The sequence below is a fragment of the Nothoprocta perdicaria genome, unplaced genomic scaffold (assembly GCF_003342845.1).
Source record: "Nothoprocta perdicaria isolate Ctin4 unplaced genomic scaffold, notPer1 scaffold_558, whole genome shotgun sequence".
NCBI classification, from domain to species: Eukaryota; Metazoa; Chordata; class Aves; order Tinamiformes; family Tinamidae; genus Nothoprocta; species Nothoprocta perdicaria.
Window position 1 is genome coordinate 9,124 of NW_020455819.1, and position 26,502 is coordinate 35,625.

The following is a 26,502-nucleotide window of genomic DNA, read 5'->3' on the forward strand; positions in this document are numbered from 1 at the left end:
CATCCATCCCTCCATCCATCCATCCATCCACCCATCCACCTGTCCATCCGTCCATCCATCCGTCCATCTATCTGTCCATCCATCCGTCCATCCATCTGTCCATCCATCCACCCACCCATCCATCTGTCCATCCGTCCATCCATCCGTCCATCCATCCATCCATCTGTCCATCCATCCACCCACCCATCCACCTGTCCATCTGTCCATCCGTCCGTCCATCCGTCCATCCGTCCATCCGTCCACCCATCCATCTATCTACCCATCCATCCGTCCATCCATCCACTTATCCATCTATCTACCCATCCATCCATCCACCCATTCATCTGTCCATCCATCCACCCACCCATCCACCTGTCCATCTATCCATCCGTCCGTCCATCCGTCCATCCATCCACTCATCCATCTATCTACCCATCCATCCATCCACCCATCCATCTGTCCATCCATCCACCCACCCATCCATCCATCTGTCCATCCACCCATCCATCTGTCCATCCGTCCATCCACCCACCCGTCCGTCCATCCATCCATCCATCCGTCCATCCATCCGTCCATCCACCCATCCATCACCCACCCATCCATCCATCCGTCCATCCATCGCCGCCATCCCCGGGGCCGCGGCGCGGCCGGACGGCAGGAACCGCGGCCGGGACCAACGGGTCTCGGTGCGGCCGGCCCGGTACGGACGGTTAAGCACGGGCCCTGGCGCAGGGCTTGGTGAGGCGGGAGCGGAGCCGCTACGGCCAATTAGCCCGGCTGCCCTCATTAACACGGCTGCTCTCGTTAACACGGCTGCCCTCATTAACACGGCTGCCCTCGGAGCCGGGCGGCTCCCGTGAATCCCTTTCCCGCATCGGCCTCCCGGTGCTCTCTGCCACCCGCTCCCGGCCGGCACGCGCGTGAACGCGCCTGCGGCTCCGGAGGAGACGGCCGAAGCCTTACACGGACACCCCRCGTTAATCAACGCTTAATTCACTTTAATAAGGCCTGAACTAGGGCCTTAGGCCGGGGCGGGTAATCCTCAACCGAGGCTTTGGGTTGATGTTCCCTCCTCCTGCGGGGGGAACCGGTTCCGCCTCCATCTCTTCTCTTGCCCTCTCCTCATCCCGTTCGGACGGGAGCTCCCGCGGGTGGGAAACGCTCCTGGTTCCGCTCCTCTTTAGGCGAGAGCTCGCGCAGCTCACCCAGGTCCCGCTCGGGGCCCGTCAAGCCCGGCAGGACAGAGCCCTGGGCGCCGCCGTGCCCGCGCGGGGCTCGGCCTCGGCCCTCCGAGCGGCCGGCGCGGCCGCCCCCGCCCTGCTGTTACCTGTGGCGCTCGGAACGAATCACGGCTCCGTTAAGCTCTCAGTTGGGTTCTGTTAGAAAGACCGTTTTAGCCGCTACCCCGGAGAACGGCAGGCCTCGCTTCTCCTCCGCCGCCTGTGCCATGCTCACCATGAAAAGGTCAAACTCCTCTTCGTGGCGCGCGATCATCTGGTTGACCGTTTCATCGTCGGGAACCTCATCTTCTTCCTGCAAGGCGACAAAGCCCCGCGGTGAGCGGCGAGAGAAGGCGCCGCGGCYGGTCCTACGCTCGGGAGCGAAAAAAGCGGCACCGAACATCGATAGCATCCGACGCGGGTTCGGGTGCCCGTGAAAAAAAAAAGTGTCTTTTTTTCTCTCTCATCTTATTTTGCTGTGTTCTTTTTGGGCGGCCTCAGTGCGGGTTCTAGCGGGCAGGGAGGCACCTTGCGAGAGCAGCGTCAAGAGCTGGCACGGGCGCTGGCAGACTCAGCAGCAAGGCCGAGGATTGAATGGGCATGGAGACTGAACAACCCCTCTCACCTTTAGAGGTGGTTCCTCCAACTCAGCGTTCAGGCACAGGGTGGAGGCAGTGTGGGGGAAGCTTGCACTGCCACTGCCGCTGCCCGCGCTGTATCTGGTCTGTGGATAAATAGAGGACTTCAGTCTCCAGGGCTGTCAATCCGGCACTTTTCCCCCGACGCGAAAATTCACTTCAAACAGCAACAAGTGCTCATGCTCCTTCCTTGCAGCCCCCGCGCCCTGGGCCTCGAGGCCGCGAGGGGCCGGCGAGCAAAAACGCGGTGGGCGGCCGCGCTCCGGAGCCGCGGGAAGCGCCGCTCAGCGGCCCCTTACCTCGTCCTGCTCCTCGTGCTCCAGGATGGCCTGCAGGAACGCTCGGCGCTCGTGGCTCGACGACTTCTGGTCAAACATGCCGGCCTGGATGACCTTCTGGTCCACGTTGAGCTTGTACTTGGCGGCGGCGAGGATCTTCTCCTCCACGCTGTTGACGGTGCAGAGGCGCAGCACGCGCACCTCGTTCTGCTGCCCGATGCGGTGCGCGCGGTCTTGCGCCTGCAGGTCCTGCCGGGGAAGCGCGCAGCGTTGGCCGGGGATTTACAGGGCGCCTCCCTCCCGGGGGGACGGCGGGTCCCCTCGCCAGCCCACCAMAGGAGCCCGGCTCACGGCCACGCGTTTCCGTCTGTCCTTAGGGGACTGGCTGCGCGCCGGGAAACGCGGGATAAACCACCCTGGGGCGCCTGCCGCTCGGGCTGGCTCTTGCAGGCTCTTTATCGCTGCCTTCTCCTCCCGGAGAGCCGCTTCCAGAGGGTTGCCGGGCCGGTCCCGGGCTCCGAGCGAGCACCGAGGGTGAAAGCCGAACGGCGGGGCCTCCGTGCAGCACGGAGCACGGGCTCCGGGCCCCGCGGCCGACCGGGAACCGTCACACGTGCTGCTGTCRGCAAAGCGCCCCGCGGCACGGCAGCGCGCCGGGGCCGAGGAGGGAAGGGTCCCAGGTCCGACACGAGGGCCACGGGCAGGGCTGGCAGCGCGGAGGGGCGAGAGCGGCCGCTCGGGCCACATAAACCCGGCTTGCCAAGGCCCGCGGCRGCTCGAGGCCGCCGGTCCCACGCTCGGCACGGAGAGGGGCAAGAGCTCCCCGGCGGAGCGAGGCCCTCACGTTGTGTTTTGGTTCGTGTTTYGGTTCCGTTCGGGGGTTTTTTGACCTCCAAAACCCCCGTTTTGGGGGTTGCTGGTTGCATTTGGTTTGTTTCCGCTTTGTGTTGTGTTTTGGTTGTGTTTTGGGGTTTTTTTACGCCGCAACGCCCCTGCTTTGGGGGTTGCTGGTTGTGTTTGGTTTSTTCTTGATTCTTGTTGTGGTTTGGTTTTAGTTGTGGTTTGGGGTTTTTTACCCCAAAACCCCCTTGTTTTTGGGGTTGCTGGTTGTGTTTGGTTTGGTTTCGGTTTGTGTTGTGTTTTTGTTTGTGTTTTGGGTTTTTTTACCCCCAAAACCCCCTTGCTTTTGGGGTTGCTGCTTGTGTTTGGTCTGTTTTTGGTTTGTGTTGTGTTTTCGTTGGTGTTTTGGGGTTTCTTACCCCAAAACACCCTTGCTTTTGGGGTTGCTGCTTGTGTTTCGTTTGTCTTTGGTTTGTGTTGTGTTTTCGTTCGTGTTTTGGGGTTTTTTACTCCCCCAAAAAAGCCTGCTTTCGGCRTTGCTGGTTGAGTTTGCTTTGTTTTCGCTTTGTGTTGTGTTTCGGTTGTTTTTTTGGGAGGTTTTACCCCGCAAACCCCCTGCTTTGGGGGTTGCTGGTTGTGTTTGGTTTCTTCTTGGTTCGTGTTGTGGTTTGGTTTGTATTTTAGTTGTGTTTTGGGTTTTTTTACTCCCAAAACCTCTTACTTTCGGGGTTGCTGGTTGCATTTGGTTTGTTTTCAGTTTGTGTTGTGTTTTGGCTTGAGTTTTAGTTGTGTTTTGGGGTTTTTTACCCCCCAAAACCCCCCCTGCTTTTGAGGTTGCTGGTTGTGTTTGGTTTGTTCTCAGTTCGTGCTGTGTTTTGGTTCTGTTTTGGGGCTCTTTACCCCTCAAAAAAAAGCCCTGCTTTTGGGGCTGCTGGTTGTGTTTGGTTTGTTTTTGGTTCGTGTTGCGTTCTGGTTGTGGTTTGGGGTTTTTTACCCCCAAACTTCCCTGCTTTTGGGACTGCTGGTTGTGTTTGGTTTGTTCTCAGTTTGTGCTGTGTTTCGGTTTGTGTTTTGGTTCTGTTTTGGGGTTTTTTACCCCTAAAGCCCCCCTGCTTTTGGGACTGCTGGCTGTGTTCGGTTTGTTCTCAGTTTGTGCTGTGTTTTGGTTTGGGTTTTGGTTCTGTTTTGGGGTTTTTTACCNCCCCCTGCTTTTGGGACTGCTGGCTGTGTTCGGTTTGTTCTCAGTTTGTGCTGTGTTTTGGTTTGGGTTTTGGTTCTGTTTTGGGGTTTTTTACCCCCAAACCTCCCCGCTTTTGGGGCTGCTGGCTGTGTTCGGTTCGTTCTCGGTTCGGGCTGTGTTTCGGTTTGGTTGTGGTTGTGGTTCGGGGTGTTTTACCTGGTGGGGGTTCCAGTCACTGTCGAAGATGATCACAGTGTCTGCAGACTGCAGGTTGAGCCCCAGCCCGCCCGCGCGGGTGCTCAGCAGGAAAATGAAGTACTCGGAGCCGGGCTCATTGAAAGTCTTTAGCAACATGCCCCGGTCTTCGGCTTTAGTCGTTCCTGGAAGGAGAGGCAGGGTTATTTCCGCAGTGACACGAGGCACCGCGGCGGGAGAAGGGATCCTGCGTCGCTCGGAGCGCTCCCGCTGTCCCGCACGGAGCAGGGACAGCCCTGGGACACCCGGGAGAGCCGCTTGTGCCACAGCCACCAGCGTTTTGGCACCGGGCTCGATGGCCCTGGCGAGGAGCCCTCTCCAGCAGCGGCCGGTGATGATGGGCAGCACACTGGGAAGGGAGCCCGGGCACGGTGATGGTGTTGACGGGACAGGCGGCCGCTACAGCGCGACTCGGTCCGCCTGACGCGCGGTCGCTTTCGGTAGAAAGGCCGGGAGGGCGGACGGGAAGAGCAACAGCCAGAGCCGGCGGGAAGGGCTCGGATAGGAAAAACTTGGTCCGTTTGGTCCGGGAGCAAGCTTAGGCTGTGGATCAGGAGACCTCCCAAGGCAAGAGCTCCGGGCAGCCTCTCGCAATGGCAGCAGGACCAAACCACAGCTGGGTTAAGACAGGGTTTGGTAAAGCCCAGCGCGACAGAACGTCGCCTGCAGCAGCAAGCGAGCAGGCCGGGGTCTCTCCTGGCCCGTGTTCCCCCATCCCGTCCTCTTCCAGCTCCCCGAGGTGGGAATCCCGGGAAACYGGCTCCGCAGAACAGCCGGGGTCTCCAGACACCCCCAGAGGTGTCACCCAGGAGTTGGGACCGGGCAGAGCGCGGACAAGCTCATCCCTACGGAAAGGGAGCAGCGGCAGAAGCYGCGGCTGCTGCCGCCGAGGCCATGGAGGCCTTGGCACTGTGGGCAGGGATTCTCCCGTGGAACGTGTCGGGAATGCAGCGGGATCGGGCGCGCGGGGACGACTGCCGCCCTGCTCCTAACGGGAAGGGCCGGATTCCGCGCGGCCGGCGCCGCTCCAAGCAGCCCACGGGTTTTGTGACGTAAGGAGCGAAGGGTTCCCAGAGCCCCACTGAACTCGTGGCACTCCAGGTGAGGAAGCCTCGATTAACACTAAGGGCTTTGCTCTTGTTTCGCACTTCTGACTTCCTGCTAATTCTGTCTTAATTCAGAAGTCAAGCCCCTAAACATCAGTACCCTGGTGCTACCCAGGAGGGCAGGGTCTGGGCACACCTCAGCCACCTCGTGGCTTCACGTGCCTTTCTTTTTTCATTTGCAAGTATTTCATGTCTCATTCCGACATAAAATGATAAATTGACTTCTTGTGAGATTCGATGTTTCCACCTTACAGTTTATGCTGCACTCCTCCTGATTAAATTCAGCTTCAAATAATTTGTATTTATACTGTAYTTAGATTACTTCAATACAGTAGAGGACCACCTGGCCCTTAAGGGCATCTCCCAGGTTTTCAAGATGCAACAGCAGATAAGTTGAACTTAACTTGAGCAGCAGCAGCAGCTTTTATAAATTCAAGGGYTGGCCCTTAGGGTTTATTTTCCTGCATCCGGAGCGTGGTTTATCGCTTCACGGATGCGCTGTTTGTCCCCAGAGGCAGCTGCTGCAGGGGAACAGTGGGAYATGCAGGGAAGCAGCGTCCCCGGGCGCTGCTCGGCGGCACCCCCGGGGGTTCCGTCGGTGGGACACGCCAGGGGCTGCAGCCCCGCATGGCGCACGCGCTCACCGTCCAGCCTGAGGTATTTGAAGCCGCGGTAGGCAAAATAATCCTCCATGATGGTCATGAGGGAGGTCATCTGACAGAAGAGCAGCACCTTGTGGTTGGTGGCTCGCAGCTTGGGGAGAATTCTGTCCAGGAGCTCAAACTTCCCCGAGGCTCGGTACAGATCCAGCCTGGGAGAGAAGAGGGGAGACGGGAGTTCAGTGCTAAARGTGTCTTCCTCTCCCAAGCATCGTGAGCACCCAGCACAGCGCTAAGTCACTCGGCGTGCACCCATCACCCACACCACATCCACACACACACAGATGCCAAAAAAGTCACTTGCTGTCAGTCTAAAATACTCTACTTACCCCTGCACAATACCACCAGTGAAACCTAAGTGCTCCGAAAAGGATTCCTGCAAGCAGAAAGAGAAAAACCGTCAATAAAACCTGGAGCTCCAACCAAGAAATGCAGCAAAGTGCTGGAAATGCCCTCAAAGGAAAGCGGGCCGTGGGGTCYGGAGAACTGGCAGCAACAGCAACGGTCCCTGGTGTGAAATGGGCGGCTGTGTTAGGAAGCAGGCACTGAAACGAAGCGTTGGGAAACGTTTTGCCCAGTGCTGGACAGAAAACAGACCTCTTGCTCTCTCTATATAKAGAGAGACTGTGTCCGAAGGGACGAGGCCGGCAGCAAATCCATCTGATTTCCCTCTYTAGGCAACACTGCTTCCCGAATGTGTCTGAGCAGATTTCAGACCCTTCTGGATGGCAAGAAGGGAGGGTTTGAAAGGAGCCTGAGCTCCACTCAAGGCTGCGGAGTTTATTTAWCTGCTGGCCAAGCCGCTGGCTCCAGCACTCGTGACTTTAACACCCGGATCCTGGCTGGCCTGAGCAGCAACAAACCAAGGTGTCTGGCTTAACGGCTCTTCCCACCTCCCCTCGAAYGGGAGGGCAGATTTGGAGAGGGTGGACGGACGATCTGCGGTATCTGCAGTCAAGACACGTGCAAGAACGGAGGACACGTTACCTCTATGTGCTGGAACATGTACGGATGGTTGCAGATCTTCCTCAGCTGCATGATGGTATTCATCAAGGTTTTTGTACCGCCTTTGCCCTGCACAAAGGAGATGGGAAATTGCAGACGTGAGCCTGGGAACAGCGGGAACCGTTCGGGCGGCGTCCAGCCTGGGGGCACAGGCCTCGAGCCTGGGCCCTGCACATCCAGCACGGGCTGCATCCTGAGGATAACGCTGGAAACGTTAACGCTGGGGCTGCGCAGCTGGAAAAGCTGCCCAAACAGCACTGCACCGGGGCTTATTAATTATTACTATTAATTATTAATGGTTATTAATTATTATTAATTATTATTATTAATTATTATTATTAATTATTATTATTAATTATTAGTAGCAGCAGGCTTTCCTCCAATAGATCGAGGATGAATTTCAAGGCTTTAAGGAAAAATATTAAAATCACCCCGAAAAATCTAAGGAGCAAAGGGTTTTTAAAAGCCGGCTGCTTTAGGGGAACAGAGAGCAGAAAGGAGGTGGGTGGAAGAAGAGGGAATTTTATCTCCACCTCTTTGCTTTTAATGCAAAATTGAAGTGTCTCTTCTTTCCTCTTCTGTTTATTTAATTGTCGTTTGACTCTTTAATTGCTTTTAAAAGCGAGCTGGTGGCCTCAGCGAGCTCGCTGGCAGACAGCTCTCCACGCAGGGAGACCCTCCACATCCTGCAAGGTTCTCATCTAAGCACGAGGGATCTGTARTGGATCAGCCTCAATCCATAACCAGGGCCAAGCCAGGCACTTAGCAGAGGACTGGCCCATCGATGCTCTAAAACGGCTGCCAGTCTCTGAATTTTATTATAAGGAACACGAGGGGCTCTCGCTAGACCTGGCCTTTGTGCTCATAATCAGGAACTAACACCGACTTCATCAGCAGAAAGGTCTGGTGGAGCTGCTGAACTACCCAAACCAAGGACTTCTTCGGGCAAACCTTTTTATCCTTCTCGGAGCCATCGGTGAGGAGCACTCCCTTGGCCTGCATGTGCCTGTAGAGCACCCTCTGCAAGGCCGACATGTCGCACTTGATCACGTACTCCACCTGCAAGGACCAAGGAGAGGTCAGCTCCAGTTCCGCAAAACGCTACACTACCAAGAAACCCTTTAAGCCACTTCTTAATCGAACGCCCCACGTGAAACCAAGGTGAGAAYGAACACGGACACGCAGGAAGGTGGGACAAGGTCGTTCTTCCAGCCTTTACCTTCTCGGGTAGCTGCGCTTCGACTTCCTTCTTTAGCCTCCTGAGCAGGAAGGGCCGGAGCACCTTGTGTAAACGTCGGATTATCAGAATTGTTTCTTCTTCGTTCAGATCCACCTGTTTTACCAGAACCCAGGAAACAAAACCGTTAATGCGATGACCAGAGGAAACTCTGCTCTTTCCTCCCCAGTCCTCCAAGACCGCAGGATTCCCAAGGTGAGGGCAAGACGTGATGAAGAAACCSTCCATAAACTGCACAACCAGAACGTGTTTTCCAGCCAAAAGTGCTTCTGATGCAATCCCCACAGCCTGAGGTTTCTGCATTGATTTTGTTCTTTAAATTCAAGCTCCTCTATCTTCCCCAAGGTGTTTGATAACCTCTCCTGTCCAACCTTGCTGCTGTTAATTCAGAAGGAGCTTCTTCACGCAGACACGTAACCAACAACAGGATGGCACTAAACGCACCTCCATGGCTGGGGAATCTATCCYGGCAGGAGCCCAACCGGCTTCTCCCATCGATGCTCCACGCGATGGGAGAACAACCCATTGAGCCTCGTTTCCAGTACTCAATTACAGAGTTTTCTACTCTACCAGTAAGACCCATGCTAAAGGAACACTGTTCTACAGGAAGATAACGACCCCAATCTAATTAGCAGAGGTCAAACCAGCAGAACTGTGTTGTCCCAGCCGAAGCTGCCCTCACCACGCCTCCTTTCTCCCCTACCTTCTCTCCTGTCATGGCAAAGGGAGCATTAAACCACTGCTCAAACGTGCTGCAGCTCTTGAAGATGGTCGGCAGGAGGAAGTTGAGCAGAGCCCACAGCTCRGGCAGCTTGTTCTGCAGCGGGGTCCCCGTGAGCAGCAGCCGGCGGGGCGCCACGTAGTGCGTGTTGAGGACCTGCGTGAGCTTGCAGTGGTGGTTCTTCATCCTGTGCCCCTCGTCCACAATCATGTACTTCCAGCGGATCTGCAGGCGGGACGAGAGAAGCGTGGGCAGGAGTTTCCACTGCAGCACTTTTACTGGAGAATGGCACCAAAATCCCTGGAGAAAACCAGGCCTTCCCAGTTGGCCCAGGGAGCAGCAGAGATCAAAGCTGAACAGGACCGCGGAAACCYGCTCAAACCTCTCAAGCTGCTGCTTGGAAACTGCTCCCATCAGGAGCACTTTACAGCTCTGGCTCAGAGACAAAAGAGGAGGGAGTGGGGGGAAAAAAGGGAGGAATGCGAATGTCGGAGAGATGACAGAGATGGATGCTGGCTTTGGGGAATTTCAGTATTTCTTGAGCTTTTGGGCCAGGAACAATCAAATCATTTAACTCTCAGCAGTGCAAAGAGAGAGCGGAAGAGCAGAGGGTTCCCTCCAAAGGCCGGTCAAGGTGAGAAATGACCCGTCAGCTTCAATGGGTCTGCAAACASGCGGGCCCCAGCCGCCCGGTTCAGCCGCGCTGCCAATTTCCCGTGCCAGGCTGAGCTAATTTTAAGCAGAGCCGCAGCCAGCTCCCGTGAGGGGCTTTCACGCGTCGGCTGCATCCTTCTGACACGGCRCTTCTCACACCTCGGGGAAGCCCAAAATGTTGGATCCTTGCCCCAGGGCATGCTGTGAAGTACATAAATATCCCTCCACTGATCAGCTGCGGGGGGAAAGCCAGGAAAATCTTGCATAGTTTCCAATCAATATTTATAGCCCCCGAACTTTCTTTTTTTAAAAGAAAAATATATATAGTATCACGCAATTTGCAGCCAAAAGTAATGAATGGCACAGAGAATACTCCAGCAGGTTGGGGTAAGCGGCAACTGCTCTCATCCCAGCACATGAGAATGAGACTCAAGAGGGGAAAGAAAAGACAAATAATCTAAATGCCACCTGGATGGCAAGGTCTTTTGGGCAGGGTCTGTCTCTGTCACGAGGGTACAATGCCCACAAGCTCAAGTGATCCTTCCACTGCAATATAAATAGCTCCCAACGGGGAGATGCTGCTGCCTGCTGCTGGGAGAACTCACCTTAGCAAGAATGTGCTTATCTTTGATGATATATTCGTAAGTAGTGAGCAAGACGTTGAATTTTCCACTTCGAAGCTGAGGTACGAACGCTCGTCTTGCTGCTGGAGAGCCCTGGTGTGAAGGTTTCAAAAAGAAATATTGAGTCAAGATGGAATTCTTTGGAAAGGAGAAGTGGCAGAAATCATTATTATCAACATGAAAACAATTGTTCACGTTGCATAAAGGCACTTTGGCTGGAACATTTGTACAGGCAGGGGCAGTCAGATTCCTTCTCTTGTTAAGAAATGAAAAACAAATGTGGCTTTAATGTATTTAGTGCCAGGAAGAGTCTCATATTCCTTTTGATAACGGAAACCCTCTTATACCGGGGAGAGGAAAATGCAAACTGGTATTCAAGGAATCCTTGCAAAASGAGCAGCCAAAAGAGCCCGGGAGGGCAGTGCAAAAATCAAGCCAGTACTTGCCTTGTATGAGACCTTCACCACAGAAGGAGCCCATTTATCAAACTCGTATGCCCAATTTGACAGAGTTCTGGAAAAAAACAAGAGAGGAAAGAAGGAATGGTAAATGTGGGCCTTGCACAACAGAGCCAGAGCACAGCCAAGCATTTTCTCTGCTTTTCAGCACCAAAGAGGGGCAACAAATTCACCCGCTGCACTTACGAGAGAGGTACTATAATGAGGAAGGGTCCGTTGATCCGTTTGTGCTCCATGAGGTATGTAATTAAAGCGATGGTCTGGATTGTTTTGCCCAGACCCATTTCATCTGCCAGGATACCATTCAGGTTGTTATTGTACAAGGACACAAGCCACTCCAAACCTTTGATCTAAAGAAAGGGAAAAAAAACAGAGGAATTAGGGGGTGAAAATGAAGCACAATGGCTCCAGAGAGGAGCCGCACATCAAGGATGTGCTAATGACCTGCACGCTCCCCACCCCCTGCTCATGCATTATGTAGATGACCTCCCTATGCACCATTAAGCAACTTGTTTTAATTATTCAAAGCCAGGCAGTGGCCTTAATGCATTCCTCTGCTTTCGGGATCGGGCGGTGAGTTAACATTCTTCTCTGCGAGCAGCACGTAAGCCCAGCTCATGATCTGGTGCCAGCCAGAGCCCAGCAGCCTGGCTCCCTGCACGTCCTCACGTTTCTCCAGGGAGTTCCTGTCCCACCAGGGAGGGACACGCGAGCTCTGCCCTCAGCTCCTGCTTCCCGCGGCCAGGAGCGTCTCCAACAGCCCCGATCCCGCCGCGTCCTGCCAAGCGTCGCTCCCGGGCCGGACAGCCACTCACCTGGTACTGCTTGAGGACGCCGTTGACCATGAGAGTGGACTGCTTGTCCACTCGCTCGGTGACCGCGTGCGCCACGGCGTAATAGGACTGCAGGCCCCTGGCCAGAGCTTGGGAGACTCCGTATTCGTCGTCGACATCTTGCTTCGCGTTTCTGGGGGAGGGAAAGAGGCGGAGATGAGGAAGACGATCCCGCTGGGATACAGCTCAGGAGCCCCATCGATGCCTGGGGTGGTTAATTCCGTTCTCCTAACACAAACCGGATCAGCTCTCCTTTTGGAAAGCTGCTCTCCCGAACCAGGCGCAAGGCAAACACTGCCTGCCCCTCTATTTCCTTCCTTTGACACAAAACACTTGAAAATTGGGAAAGGGACCGACTTTGCAACAGAAGCCTCAATATTYTGAATCCTACTCACACTATAAGCTAAAAACCATGAGGTCCTTGGTCTGTGCTGTACTAACAGCAAAGACTCTTCAGAGTTTAAAAGTGTAAAAGTTGGAGTAGCTAAAATTCGAGTATTACAAGTAACTTCACGTGGTGAAAGGCTTCTTGCAGCCAAAGGAGCACAAGAAGTTCTTTTCTGCCCCCAAAATAGCAGCAGAAACTTCCCTCTGGCAGGTATCAGTGTGTCGGCTACCTCCAGCAAAGCTTCCTGGAGCAACCACTCCATCCTGTCCCTCCACCCCAACCTTTAATGGGGGGAAAAAGACAGAGGGAAGCACCCCTCTTAAACCAGAAAGGCACGAGGTGGAGCTTACTCAATAATGTGCCTGGCATCCACTTCTGACACATCGTCACTGTCTGGATCCGGGATCTTTTTCTTCTCCTCCACAGGCAGGGCAGGCTGAGCAGGTTGGGGCTGTTCCTCTTCCTCCTCCTGCCAGGGGAGACAGCGACTTATTGTCATGCACGGGCTGGAAACAGCAGGAAGACCTGCACAACAGCCCCRGGAGCAGGGACAGAGCCGGTGCAAAACCTTTCCGTGGAGGAACCCTCCCGTTACACCTCCAGAGGCACCCGCAGAGCAGGCTCCAATAAAAAGGTGCAGGGCATTTTCTCAGCATATTTTTTTTGAAAAACACTATTTTTTCTGCCCAGAACCCAAGGTAGGAAGACAGTTTGGCTCAATGGCACATCATGGGCAGAGAAGCCCTGAAAACAGGGGACACTGCAGCAAAAGAACAACGATCCCTGTTGTAGCAGTGGGTCAAGGAAGTCCAGGGCACCGTAGCAGTGTTAGGAAGCTCCRAAAACAAAAGAAAGAAGCAGAGCTTCACAGCATTTGCTTCTGAATGTCCAAAGAGTTATGTGAAAAAAAATATTCAGGAAGAAAACCAGACTGCTAATAAACTAAACTCTCCCTATTCCACATTCTGCCTGTGGTTTCTCTTTACATGGCTTTCCAGTTTACCCTAGATATGCTTATTTTARTTGGACCTGCACAGAGCTGTGCTGGAAAAAAGCAAGCACTGAGATGAGCTTTGTGCTGTAGGTTACGCTTACCGCTGCCTCCCATTCTCTCAAAAATATTTGAAATATTAAAGCACAAAAACGTCTGGTGATATTTCTCCTTACCTCCTCCTCTTCCTCTGACCCACTTTCTTCACTGTCAGATCTTGGCGCCACTTCATATCTAATTAAATAGAAACATTAATATTTAATTTCAAAGCTGCTACCAACACCGCTCTACACAAAGCACCAGATGAGCATGGTCCTATAAACCCTKGGATTAAACCGGAATTCTGTTTATAGTATTATTTTTTATCACAAAATGCTGGTTTATTTTTCCTTACTGGTTTCAAGTTTTCACATGTGCTCCTGGAAAACCATACGTGCCCAGAGCCCCAGTGCGGGGCCACCCACTAGGAACCCCTGTGGATCCTCCCCAGACGATCCGAGCTGCCGCAGAGCGGAGCGCGAGCGAGCAAATCTCGCCCTTGTGGTCTCCAGCGCCGCTTCTTGCGGCTCCCTGCGCTTCCCGAGTTCGGGCTTTGGGCCCAAGCCAAYGCCCAGCGCTTTTCTTACTGCCAAACCAGTCCGGAACATGGGTCTCAATCCCCTGAAGGGCTCCACGAGGGAAAATCASCCCGTGATTTTCTGGGATGTGTCGGATAGGGAGCGGAGGGACCAGTACCGACTCGTGGCCCGCACCAACTCACCCTGGGTTCATCTCCAGCCAGGCTTCCAGCTGTCCGGCCTTGGGCGCGTCCGTGCCGGTGAGGATCTTGCCGCTTTCCACGTGGATCACCTTCACGGGGAGGTCGCTCATCTGGCTCGTCTCATCCAGAGGCTGGGAGAGCAAGGACATACTGCAGATGAGGATTTTTCGTTCTCCACCTCAAAACAGGGCTTGTGTTTACACCAACCACCCCCACCTAAGCACCACAACAGCAGCAGCGAGGAAGGAAGCGGCTGTTTTAAAAACCGCTTCATGAAAGGATGGGCAAAGATTCAACATTTTCTTTCTAAAAACGAAATGTACAAATTAAGACTCTGCTTGTGGAACAAAGAGGGTACATTCAGGTGCCAAACAGCATTAATAAAGGAGTGACTAATTTAAAATATCACTAACTACCGCGGAAAAGCTCTTCCGCTCACAAGGGATTTCACAAAGTCTTAAGCACATGTAGTTTTAAGCACACGGATTAKCCCGGTGCATTATCTGGGCTGTTTACATATGTGAAGTCATGAATCCCTGGCTGGCATGTGCAGAGCTCCACTGCAGCTGCACCTGAACGTCTGGTCCTGGTCTGCGCGCTCATCCTCACCWCGCGTGTGTGCGGGGAAGGTTTATCAGCCGGAGGCAGCAGGTGAAGGCAGCTGCGGAGGACGGGCCAGTCTCCCGCGGAACAAACTGTCCCCACTGCCCCCGGGACCAGATAACCCATCTGGGGCGGGGTGACGTGAATCCGAACCCCGCAATGACGTGTCGGAGATAACGCAGCAAATCTGCGTCCCTGGAGGACGCCCAACTGGGGTCCATCAGCTCCCAGATGTCCTGAATACTAAATCATCCTCTCCCCAGCGTGTCTGAAGCCTTGCTGCAAGGCCTGGGCTTCCCGTGTGAGCCGTTCACGCTGCTCACGGCAAAGGAGACACTTCTCTGCGCCGCGGGGCCGGTTCTATTTTGGGAGGTCTCTCTTTAGCCGCCTATTGCACTAAAACTCCTCGCTGCAGCCAGCCTCTCGGCACGAGGGATTACAGCAGGCTYTCCAGCACATGGCTGACAAATGTTTTCTATCCTACTTGGCATGGCATGAAATAAGATTATTTGGCTTACTTCGCCATCTGGTCCGATCGCAGGAGTCTGCCCTTCTGCATTCTCTGCCTTCTGAAAGAAAAGGGAGAGGGGTCTGAGCAGCTCAGCACAGAAGGAAAGCACAAAAGCAAAGCTGCGACCAACGAGCCATTTCGGTGCCCTGCTCTGTCCCCAAAAAGCTGGATTAGGGGGCAGAAGAGCAGACCCAGCCCAAGTCCAGCTGCAACAACCCTGCAAATCGGGTTCCTGTCCCAAACAGCCTCCAACAGAGAGGATATTTGAGTCTGACTTTCCCCCGGCCCCAGCAGCAAGCACCGCTCTGGTTCTTGCCAAGGCACCCCCCTGGTCACACGCAGAGCTTCACTCCTAACTCACCTTCTTTTTCTTCTTCTTCTTCTTCTCCTTGGCCACCTGCGCAGCCTTGTGCTGCCGCACGAGCTCGGTCAGGTTCGCTACGTACTCGTCCGTCTGCTGCAGCAGGTAGGCCAGGCGCTTGTCCTTCTTCTGATCAATCAGCTTGCGGTATCCTTCCTCATCCTCAGCCTGAGGGGAATAAAAGGAACACTGAGACCCTGCTAGCAACAAACCACCGACATCTGCCATGGGGCAAGTAGGTTACAACCAGTGTAAGCAGCATGAACACCCCAAAGTACACAGCATCTCACCAGGCACCCCTGAAACAGCTATATGTATATATATGTACATATATACAGCTCTCTGGACCAAGCCTTACCATCAAGCGACGCATTCGCTCCTTCTCGATCCTCTCATTCTCCTTCTTCTGCTCGCGCTCCGTGTTGGCGTGGTACGTGGCCACCGCCTTGGTGAGCTTCTGGATTTTGCCCGTGACGGACCGGTGGTATTCCTTGAAATCCTTAGCATGCTGCAGAATGCTGTTGAGGTATTCCTGCAAAGAGGAAAGAAAACCAAGGGGCAGTCAGCACTTGCGCTGCRTTAACACATGCTTCTAACAGCACGAGCCAAGTGAGATTAACTATATTCTCCAATACAGACACCGAGCTTCCTCGTTCAGCGTAATTCTCCCAGACTAACTTGGGAGCTCTTTCCACAACTCCCGGGAATTCCAGCTGCCCAAGCTGCCTGGGAAAGGGGCAGCCCTCGCCCCARCGTGCCACCGTATCCCGGCTGACCTGGTGCTTTTGCCTGCGCTTCCGCTCCTGCTCAATCTTCTGCTGCTTCTCCAGCTTCTCGGTGATGCGAGCCTCGCGCARGGACTGCCGCTTGCTGCGCTTGTAGGCCTTGGCGTTGAGGGCCGTTTCCAAGGCCGTGTCCCTCCTCATGCACACCACGACTTCCTGACGCAGCTGTGGCAGAGGTGGATGTTAAAAAGAAGGAATTCATTCCGGGAGGATGAGAATTCCCTGCGTTTCGTGGCTCGAGGCTCAGCCCCGTCGCGGAGAACCAGGACTGAGGCGTTTTGGGGTGACAAACACCTACCTGTCTCTGGAAGTTGAGCAGTCTCAGTGCTTTAAGTTCAATGGTAGCTTTGGTTCTCAGGTCACCAGCCAGGGACCCAGGAAGGTTCTCGAGCTCTTGGATTCGGTGAGCAATACGCGCTTGCAGTCTGCGAAGGAAGGAGGCAAGTGTCATGACGGGCAAAATCCAGCAAACTGAAGCTACCAAATACAACTCCGACTTGTCAAAGCCTCTCTAGGATGGTGGGGTCCTTGGCAGCCCAATATCCCTTTGGCATCCAGAGTTTTAACTCTTGTGTAATAAATTATTATAGCAGAGAGACTCTAACAGACAGACAGCTAACAAAACATCAAACTGGTGTGAGCCCCTGGAAAGCAGAAGGGAYGAGATGGCCTGAAGAGAAGTTTCAGGAGGAAGTTTCACCCGCTTCTCTCTGTACATCACACATTAATGAGATGTGAACGAGGACGGGGAATCATTACGGTGTTCCTCAAGGGAACCAAAAGGAGCAGGGGGCTGAAAAAGGCAAAGAAAGAGGCAGCCCCTTCAGCTCAGACCCCGCGAGGCCAAAGGAGGCGCCGTGCCCTCACCTGTACTCCCGCTCCTGCAGGATTTCCACCGGGTCGAGCCCCCTCGGCTTCTGGATGGGCGTGATGCGGTTCTGCTTCTGGTGCAGCTGCACCATGGGGGCCGGCTGGGCCGGCTGCCCCGGCGACTGCGTCTGCGGCGGCATCACGGGCGAGGCGGCGGGCGGCACGGCCGGCGGCGCCGGCGACGGCCGGCCCGTCGGCTGCGGAGGGATCAGTTTCTGAGGTGTGCTCGTGGGGGCTGCAGCATTCGCCATTGGTCCTGCCGGGAAACAGAGCAGACCCCGTTTCTCTCCTTTCCCTTAGGAAAAATCCTGATGTTTCTCTCTCCCCCCGAGGCGCTTCCCGTCGCTGGAAAAGGAAAGCCATCTTGTGCCCACAAGCCTGACTTCCCAAGCCTGCACCTGAAGCCACCACCCATCTGCCACCCATAAATGCAGCAGCAAACAAACGGAGCAGCCTCCGAGCCRGGCTGAGCCATTAACCCTTGGCCAGCTGCCTCGGAGCACAGAGACCTTCCTGCCAGTCCCATAAAGCTCAGCCCGCCCTTCGGCCTAAGTTAACCCAGGTCTTTGGAGAGCCCAGTCACCACTGAGGGGCTTTTTAACCCCATTTCCAAGCAGCTGGGCAGAAGCACCCCCTGACAACCGCTGCCTTGGCCCGTGACATCCCCGCCGCGCGGACGGGACCGGCAGAGCTCCCCGCTTTACCTTCAGGCCAGGGCTTGGGGGGGCCGCCGGGGGGCTGCCCAGGCATTCCCGGGGGAACTCCTGAGGGGCCGGGAGGGGGCATGTTAGGCCCTCCTATACCTGCACATGAAGGAAAAAAAACCATCAGTGAGATATTGTTTAAATTAAATCACAACCGCTCGACCTTTGCGTGCGTTTACCGAGAGCAAAGCGTCTCCATCTGCCTCCGGAGCTGCACCGCGCTTTCCACAAGCGGGTAAAGCCCTGGGTGCGCCTGTCCCTGCCGACTACAGGCGGATGAACCAACCCACCTACAGTCAGACCTGCCCAGAGGAGTCTCTCCTCGTTCATTTGACGCCACAGGGCCCAGATTCAGCCTTCCCTCCTGGACAAAGTCCTCGCTCCCAGGAAACAAATTGCCACAAACCAAATTGTCCTGTTTTTTAGCCTAAACCTGGGCAACGCCGGCCCAGTTTTAAAGGAGGATGAAAGAAAAAGCAGCAGCGCAGGCCAAAGCCGCCCCAGAGGCCGAAAACACGCGTTTTCAGCCCGCGACACTCACCGTGAGGTCTGTTATAGTTGGGAGGTGTTGGTCCTGGGCCAGGCCCTTGCACTGGTCCTTGCACCGGTCCTGTCCCGGACACGGAGGGCGGAGGTAGCGTCGGCATCTGCTGCTGCATCCCAGGCATGGGCCTCTTGCCCTGCACGGCCATCTGGAGGTGGTCGGGGAGCGGCTGGCCRCGGGCCAGCATCTTGTAGGCCATGATCTGAGCTCGGAGCTGGTGCAGCTGGTTCTGGTTGAAGGGCGTGGGCCCGCGGTTCTGCTGCCCCAGCGCCTGCGGGTCGGCGCCGTCGAGCGGGACGCCGCCGGGAGCCGAGGAGAGCGGCGGGCCGGAGGACGGGCCGTTGGCCGGGACCGGGCTCGACGCGTGCTCGGAGCCGCCGAGCGGAGAGGGGTACCCTGCAAGGACAGGGGGGTCAGTGGGGCGCACCCCCCAACAAAACCCGGCCCATTTCTGACAGCAAAGGCCTCGGCAGCGGGCGCCCGCCAAGGGCGAGCCCCTGCGCCCGCTCCCATCGCGCACGCTATGAAATCAGGAAGGTTTGGGGAAAGGAAGGCACCTTGCGAGTGCTGATCCATGGGGCTCGGAGGAGGGCCCATTCCCGCGTGCCCGCCGGGCCGCATTCCCATTCCTTTCATCTGGCCGTAGCGGGGATCGTCGGCGAGGCCCTTCTCGTGCATGGAGTCCATGGGCTGCAAGAGAGAAAGCCACAGCCTAAAAGCTGCTCGAGTGGCGGGCGCCCAACGCGCTAACGAGCCTGGCTTAACGGCTCCTCCACGCGAGAGGAGGACTCAGTGCCAGGCTACATTTAAGAGACTTAAAGTAAACGTTTTCCCGTTTCTCCCTCCAGTCTCTGAGCTTACGACACTGGAGGCGGTCAAAAAACTCGAGGACTCCTGAGAACTGCTACGAAAAAGGGGCTTTAGGTAGTTTATATTTCTTTAAAAAAACAAAAAGACCCAACGCGTTGCCTGTGGGAATGGAAAGGAAAAAGGAGGCTTGTTCACTTGCTCATTGCCTCCAAAGTCCCAGGGAGCCCTGGAAGGCCAGGAACCTTCGGGAGCAGCCTCACGCTCCTGCATTCCACACTCAGGAGGWGAAATCCTGGGGCTGAACCYGAAATCCAGGTTTTCAGCCAGCCCRAGAGACCCAGAGCAGAGCTGACAGCCGAAAAACTGAACCATCAACTCGAGCCTCGTGCAGCTTCTCCGGCTTTCTGCGCTCCCCAGCAAAAACACCAAGCGGGAGACCGCAGAAAAAGCCCAAACCGGGGCGATTTGGATGTTTTTTGGAGGAGAGAGGCCGGCGCGCGGCCGAGGCTTACCTTGTGCATCTGGTGCATGTTGTCCTGAGCGTAGGCGCCGGGCGGCTGGGGCGGCAGCGGGTGCCCGGCCGAGGGCGGCCCGGGGCTGGGGCCCATCATGCTGTGTGCGGAGCCGGGCGACGGGCCAGGGCTGGGCCCCAGCATGGCCCCGGGCGAGGGGCCGGGGCCTGGCGAGGGGCCGGGCCGCGGCGTGCCGCCCAGCGGCGGCTCCGGCGTCGACATCCTCACGGCGCCGGCTCCGGGCAGGGTCCTGCGGCGAGAGAGCAGCCTCATAGGGGGCTCGGGAGGCCCGGGGGGTCCGGGAGGCCGGCGGCCTCGCACCAGGCTCGGGAGGCCCATGGGGCTCGGGAGGCCGGCGACCTCGCACAGGACTCGGGAGGCCCATGGGGCTTGGGAGGCCGGCAGCCTCGCACAGAGCTTGGGAGGCCCACGGGGCTCGGGAGGCCGGCGGCCTCACGTGGGGCTCGGGAGGCCCACGGGGCTCAGGAGGCCCATGGCCTCACACAGCACTCGGGAGGCCCATGGAGTCCGGGAGGCCGGCAGCCTCGCACAGGGCTTGGGAGGCCCACGGGGCTTGGGAGGCCAGCGGCCTCGCACGGGGCTCGGGAGGCCCACGGGGCTCAGGAGGCCAGCGGTCACGTGTGGGGCTTGGGAGGCCCATGGGGTCCGGGAGGCCCATGGCCTCGCACGGGGCTCGGGAGGCCCGTGGGGCTCAGGAGGCCAGTGACCGCGTGTGGGGCTTGGGAGGCCTGTGGAGTCCTGGAGGCCCGTGGCCACGCATGGCACCCGGGAGGCCCGCAGCATCGCGTGGGGCTCGGGAGGCCCGTGGGGCTCGGGAGGCCGATGGCCTTGCACTGGGCTCGGGAGGCCGGCAGCCTCACGTGGGGCTCGGGAGGCCCGCGGCCTCACATGGGACACGGGAGGCCGGCRGCCTYRYRYGGGGCTCGGGAGGCCGGCGGCCTCGCCGCGCCCTCGGGGCGAATCAGAGCAAACCGGGTCCAGTTAAAGCCCGATTCCCACAAGGACGCCCCGTGGTTGGGAGGCGGGAGCAGGACCTGCACCCACGTCACAGCAGCGGCAAACGCCCGGCTCTCCAGGCCCCTTAGGTCCCTCCAGCTCGACCCGCCGCACGCGTTTACCCAATCTGGTGACCGGGAGCAATGTCCTCGTGCCGACACCAAAGTGGTTTCAAACACCCCATTTTTGCTTATTTGAAAATACCATCAAACGGTAATTTCAGGGATTGGGGTTAGACCCAAACGCTCCGCTCSGAACAGGCACAAAAGTGTCCAAATTTAGACTGCAAAAGCTCAACCCCATKGCTCGGAAACCCGTTTAAGTTAAATACACAGGGAAATGGGTCTTTCTTATGCTGCGCCCTGCGTATTTCAGGTAAAACTGGGGTTTCTGCTTATTTTGAGCCAATTCAGGCCTCCTCGAGCACAATGCAGCTGTTAAAAACACAGTCTCCTTTTAGATTTTGGAAGCGTATTTGCAACTGGAGCAATATTTCAGGTGTAATCTTTTTTGTTTTACTTAATTAATCTCCTTTAACAGGAGCCTTTCTGAAAGAAATATACATTTTGGCTTCATCTGAAGCAACACGTCCRTTTCCCTTTGACGGATAATTGCAATTAATGTTTAATAGCTCTTGGGAGGCCAAAGCGAAACAGCAAATACCAGCTCAGAGGAAACCTCTGCCACGAGGCGGCTTYGGCTGGAAAGGGCCATCAGAAAGCAAAGGGCTGCTAAAACAGAAGTTATTTTATTTCAAAATACAATAAAATGGGAAACGTATATTTTTTTTTTTAGGATTTCGAATTCTGTAAATATAATGCCTAGTTAATGTACAGAATATTTGTTGCATTCAGCTCTACCAAGCTCCTTTGCTCAGAGCCCCATTAGAATGGGTTAGAGACACAAAACCCGGCAGCGTCGCTGCATTTTTGCTTAAAAAATGCAGTTTTGCCGTAGCTTCCACGGGATATAAACCACAGATTAATGGCCAGATTAAGTAAGAAACGATTTCCTCGCGTGCGAGGCAGGTAAAATAAATTAAAGCGCAGCTAGAAGAGCAGGACGCGGCGTTATCCGCTCCAGAGCTCCCGCTTCTCCGAGCCACGGAAAACCAGGCACCATTATTGGGAATCTGGGGCTCCTTTTTTAAAGGAAGGAACCACCAAGCTAATATTTGCCCTTATCACCTGGCAGAACGGAGGGTATAAAATGATATAAAAGATACCATAGGGATATCATTCATACCCATTGGGAAAGGCAGAACAATGGAAAAGGCATAAAAACATACATTTTATACCCTGATATCCCTCCTTTTAAAAAGCTGGGTAATATTATAACTACTTCAGGTAAGATCCAGCGTTAGCGGCGTCCTTTGTATTTCCTAATTTTTCCCATCTCCAGGGAAATCCCGTGACACACATTCAGGGCATTTCTCACAAATTAAATGGATTTTAAGACGCGGCTGGAGATGATTTTTAGCCATCCGGCCCAATCGTGATTAATTACGGTCCTTTTAATCGCCGCTTGAGCTCGGGGTGCAGCACAGAGCACGCGGGGCACGGAATTCCTTGCCTCCACGTGGAGCCGCCAACGCCGCCTTCCCAATCCTCGCTCCGCCGGGACGCTGGGCATTTCCCTCGGATTTGTTCTAGCAATTTGTGGTTGCCTGGGTGTTTATTTATAATTAACTTATATGGTATTTGGTAAACACGGCRGATTGAGAAGCCAAGTGCATTCTCTCCAAGACAAAGTGATGGGGGAAARGGGGAAAAAAAGCATCTTATGGACCAAATGAATCTTTGTATTAACAAATGCTCATGATAAGAGGAAAATCGCTGCAATATTTTCATTTGAAGGGCAGAGAGGGTCTGCTAGGATGGAGCAGGGGAGCGAGTCCAACCCCTTCCCTGTCCACCAGCCCTCCAGGAAGCCCCAAAAGTCTGTGTGGCTCCRTAACAGCTCCAAGGAAACAGACTGAATCACGGAAAAAGAAAAATAAATAAATAAGGGAAGCATCTCCAAGTTTTTGCCAGGTAATTCCAGTTTGAAGAGAGGAGCAAATCCGCAGTGGTTCCCAACGCGTTGAGCCAGGGCCACSGGCAGGTCAGACTTACCGGGCACACAGGCAGGGACACGGAGTCTCCGTCAGCGTCCCGAACGCGGGCGCTTTGCGCCGCAGCCGAGCCGGAGGCGCTGGCGACCGCCCCTCCGCAGCGGCCTTGGCCCGTGGAAACACCTATCTGGCCTCGCCAAGGAGCTGCACCCACATCTGCACCCTGGGAGCACCTTCCTCCGCCAGCCAGCCTGCGCAACGGSCAGGGACGGCAGAAACGGCGCTTTTTACACAAAAACACGGGCTCTTCAGGCTTCAAGACGCCCAGCTTGAAAGAAGGGCGGCGTTAGGTAATCGCGGCACTGAGGACTCGTTCTGGAGTCCCTCAATYGCCTCCTCTCTCAACCTCAGTGAGAGCAGCAATAGCTTTTAGGTCTAAAATGCAGCTGAACACGCCAGGATTTACACARCAGCACAAAGAGACTGGAGCAGAAAACCTGCATTTGAGCAGTTGCCCCCGTTTTCACTGGTTTTCGCCTATCTCCAGCTCCACCGCAGCCCTCGCAGCAACCCGCTAGCGGGGAACTCGCCTCTCGCACGGTTTCAGCTTCACATTTTCGTGGTTAAAGGGCTCGGGCTGAGCGCAAGGGACGATTTGTGACRAGGTTTGTCCCAAGGCAGAGCCCAGGTCTTTACATCCGAGCTAATTTCTTGGCTTCTAGGCTCATCTCTTGCTACTCCTATGTCCTTCCAGCCCTTCGGAGCCATCTCCCAGGGAAAAACCGAACCTGTAAAAGCCRTTTCCTTCTCCTCTCCCCTGAGCCAAGCGTTTATTAAAGGATTATTTAACAGTTTGCCCTGGCAAGAGCAGGACGGTGCCCGCTCAAGTGGCACCTGCAGCTGCCAACCCACAAACCTGGGACTTTTGTGACAAGCGGCAAATCAAAGTTCCCCTCRGGGTGTATTTCTACCGCTCCCGGTTACGGATTACGTCCTCCGGCTGTTAACAGGTAACACGTTATTCCAGCCGCACAAACCAGGGTGTCAAACGCTCCCAAGGACAAGCTGCTGTCGGGAGAATAGGGCTGAAACGATTCCTGCGCTTTGAGGAGTACCAGGGAAGTGGGAAGGACGTTTTCCTGCCAAACCGAGCGATTTTGGAGTCTAACGGCAGCTCTGTCCTCCTCGGATGTCACCCAGGAAGAATCACGACTGGGACAGCACAAATATCCATTATCCGGGTAACAGGGACCTTCTATTTATCTCTAATTTATTTATTTCTAATATATTTATTTCTAATTTATTTCTAATGGCTGAAATTAAGAGACTTTTGGCTCCCTAATGTACCTGGGCGGATATTTCTGCTCCCAGGTTGGGAAGCGGGAAGAATTCCTCCTGGAAGGGAGGCGAGGGGAAAAGGGGAACGTACCTATGGACATCGAGGTCTCCGGGATCTCCCAGCGGCGACGGCGTGGAGGGGCACCTGAGGTCTCGGGATTGCAAGTTTTTAGCAGAGCGCTGTGGGGAGAAAAACGACAATTTGTGAGTAATTCTGTTTATTCAGAATAAATTTTGCGGGGGCAAAAACGACGGCAGCGACGACTCCGGAGCATCGCGCGGATGGAAGAGGAGGAGATGYGAGGAAATCGTCGCGATGTGGGCGCTCATCCGACAATTAACAACGGGAACAAATCCCGAATGCTGCGGAAAACACTCCGGGAATTCACTTGCATGAGGGTGCCGGGGCCAGGAACGCGGCTCGTCCCGTCCAGGTTAAAATCCTGAGGAAGGGGAGACCGTCCTGCTGCTCTGCGCCTCGCACGACGTCACCGAAACCACCAAAAACGCCAAAAACGTTCCAAAAACGGAGGCAAGCGGCAGCACAAGCGCGTGCCAAGGGCGCCTGGGTGACACGCGGGTGACACCGTGACAATTAAACTGAACGACCCCACGTTCGTCAAGGCAGCGGGGACGCCGCACGCTCGGGCGCCTCCAACACGCGACCAACTGGTTTTCCTGACCGTAATTTGACTAAAAAGAAGGAAAAAGAAACAAAAACCCCACACGCTGTTATYAAGCCCTCATTTAAAGAGGTCGAAAAGGGTTTTTTTTCCCCTTTTTAGCCATTTCTCACAGGYGGGGGTGCTTATTTTTCTTATTTATGCTGCTTTTCAGCACTTTTTCAGCGCTGACAACACCAGAAGAAACTACTGTGATCTCCTGGCTGGAAAGAAAAGTGGTTCCCTTGGAAAAAGGAATCTTTTCTTCCATAATCAACCCCTGCATTTTAGTTATCCTTTAAGCGYTGCCATTATTTATTTTTTTTATCTATTTGCTCCCCTGCACGAGGAAGAGTTTAACAGAATTTTTATTAGGAACCTTGGGAAGGTTTGAAACCCTCGAGAAGGATTTCAATTTATTACGAAAGGTTTTCCTCAAAGAGACGCTTTCCTCTCAGCACTGCTTCCAGGTGGGATGGGATCCCCAAGGATATCGGCGGGATTTGGCTGCGTTATCTCCCCACACGGTGGAAATCCCAAAGGGAAACACTAAAACGGGCCCCGGAGCCCCATTTGGGACTGTCTTTTTGCCAAAAAAGCAGCACCAAAAATGCAACTGTGCAGGAAAGCGGCTGAATCCGCCCCAAAAGCCACGCGGATCGCGGAGGATCTTGGCGCAACTCATGAATTTTCAAACCCAGCTGCACAAATCCCTTAATTACATCCCCTCCTCTGCTCCTCTTTAGGCGCTGATCTGCGGCGGAGGAAAACACAAATTATTTTAACGCGGAAAATTAAGGGATTCTCCCAGCTCGCCAGCCCGGCCTCCTCCGGCGGCGCCRGCCGCGCTCGGTGCTCAAAATCACGGCAGAAAAGGGAGGAAAAAGGGACAAAAGCCTCCGAGCTCCACGCGGATCCTCCGGGTGGAAAATCCCATCCGCACGGAACGGGAAAATTCCCAAGAGCTTGGAATGCCTGGGACCAGAATGACACGAGCGTTTCTGCAGGGATTGTTTCCCAAAATYGGGATCGGGGACACGTTTTTAAGAGGAATTCCCTGGGATTTGCTATTATGCCAAGGGCTTCCCAGGCTTTAGCGCCGGCCGAGAGCAGCGCGACGGGTTTAAGGGCCGTTGCAACCGGGAAATGGGAGCCTTTGGACACCAAAAGGAGCCTGGATTTGGGAAGGGGCACCGGAAGCCCCTGGAGAGCCCCCCCCGCTTCCCATTCCCATCACTCCCTCGGGATAAAGACGCCGGCAGCTCAGAACAAAAGGCGGCGGCCGCGAGCGCCGGCATCTGGGAAGTGGATCCCTCCTTTTCCCAAAAATCAGGGACCGAAGGAGCAGGGATGTGGATCCCTCCTTTTCCCAAAAATCAAGGAAGTGGATCCCTCCTTCTCCCAAAAATCAGGGATGTGGATCCCTTCTTCTCCCCAAAATCAGGGACCGGAGGCACACGGACACGCGGAGGACGCGGGGCAGCCCCGGCTTTGGGGATGCGGCCGGAGCCCCGGGGCTGCCCGGGGGGTTTATGGAGCTGCTGCCAAGGGGTTTTCCAAGCAGCGGCTGCTCCCGAATGTTGGAAAATCCCCCAGGACGCTGGGAAAGCCGCCCCGACCCCCCCGCCCGCTCCAGATCCCTTCCGGCRCCGCTGTCCTTTGTGCGGCGCAGGGTGGGATCGCGCGGAGCCGGAGCCGCTTCTCCGCACGGATCCCGTCCTGGATCCAAGCGGATCCTTTTGGGGGAGGAGGGAACAGCCGGGGGGACAACGGGGGTGGGGACGGTGTCCTCCATCAGGGTGAAGGGCACAACGAGGCGGGGGCACCAGCATGGGAATTATCCCAGGGGCACAATGGGGGTGCGGGATGGGATCCAGAGGGAGGATCGGGATGGGGGGGCACCGTGG

The 26,502-nt window shown here is 55.3% G+C and overlaps 1 protein-coding gene across 1 annotated transcript; it reads right to left on the reverse strand.

Annotated features, from left to right (window-relative positions):
* Positions 1–1,344: 1,344 nt before the first annotated feature.
* LOC112955326 (transcription activator BRG1) lies at positions 1,345–24,076 on the reverse strand. Its single transcript, XM_026048601.1, has 28 exons — positions 24,025–24,076; positions 19,526–19,775; positions 18,761–18,893; positions 18,201–18,599; positions 17,660–17,758; positions 16,953–17,211; positions 16,384–16,510; positions 16,077–16,250; positions 15,659–15,832; positions 15,301–15,468; positions 14,947–14,997; positions 13,826–13,956; positions 13,242–13,299; positions 12,425–12,543; positions 11,669–11,819; positions 11,040–11,203; positions 10,842–10,908; positions 10,378–10,488; positions 9,101–9,343; positions 8,380–8,493; positions 8,112–8,219; positions 7,143–7,229; positions 6,485–6,531; positions 6,141–6,307; positions 4,352–4,515; positions 2,137–2,364; positions 1,816–1,923; positions 1,345–1,512 (listed from the first exon to the last, which is right to left on the reverse strand). The coding sequence occupies exons 2-28, from the start codon at positions 19,745–19,747 to the stop codon at positions 1,345–1,347; spliced, it is 4,041 nt and encodes a 1,346-aa protein (XP_025904386.1). The 5' UTR covers positions 19,748–19,775; positions 24,025–24,076.
* Between the last annotated feature and the right edge of the window lie 2,426 nt (positions 24,077–26,502).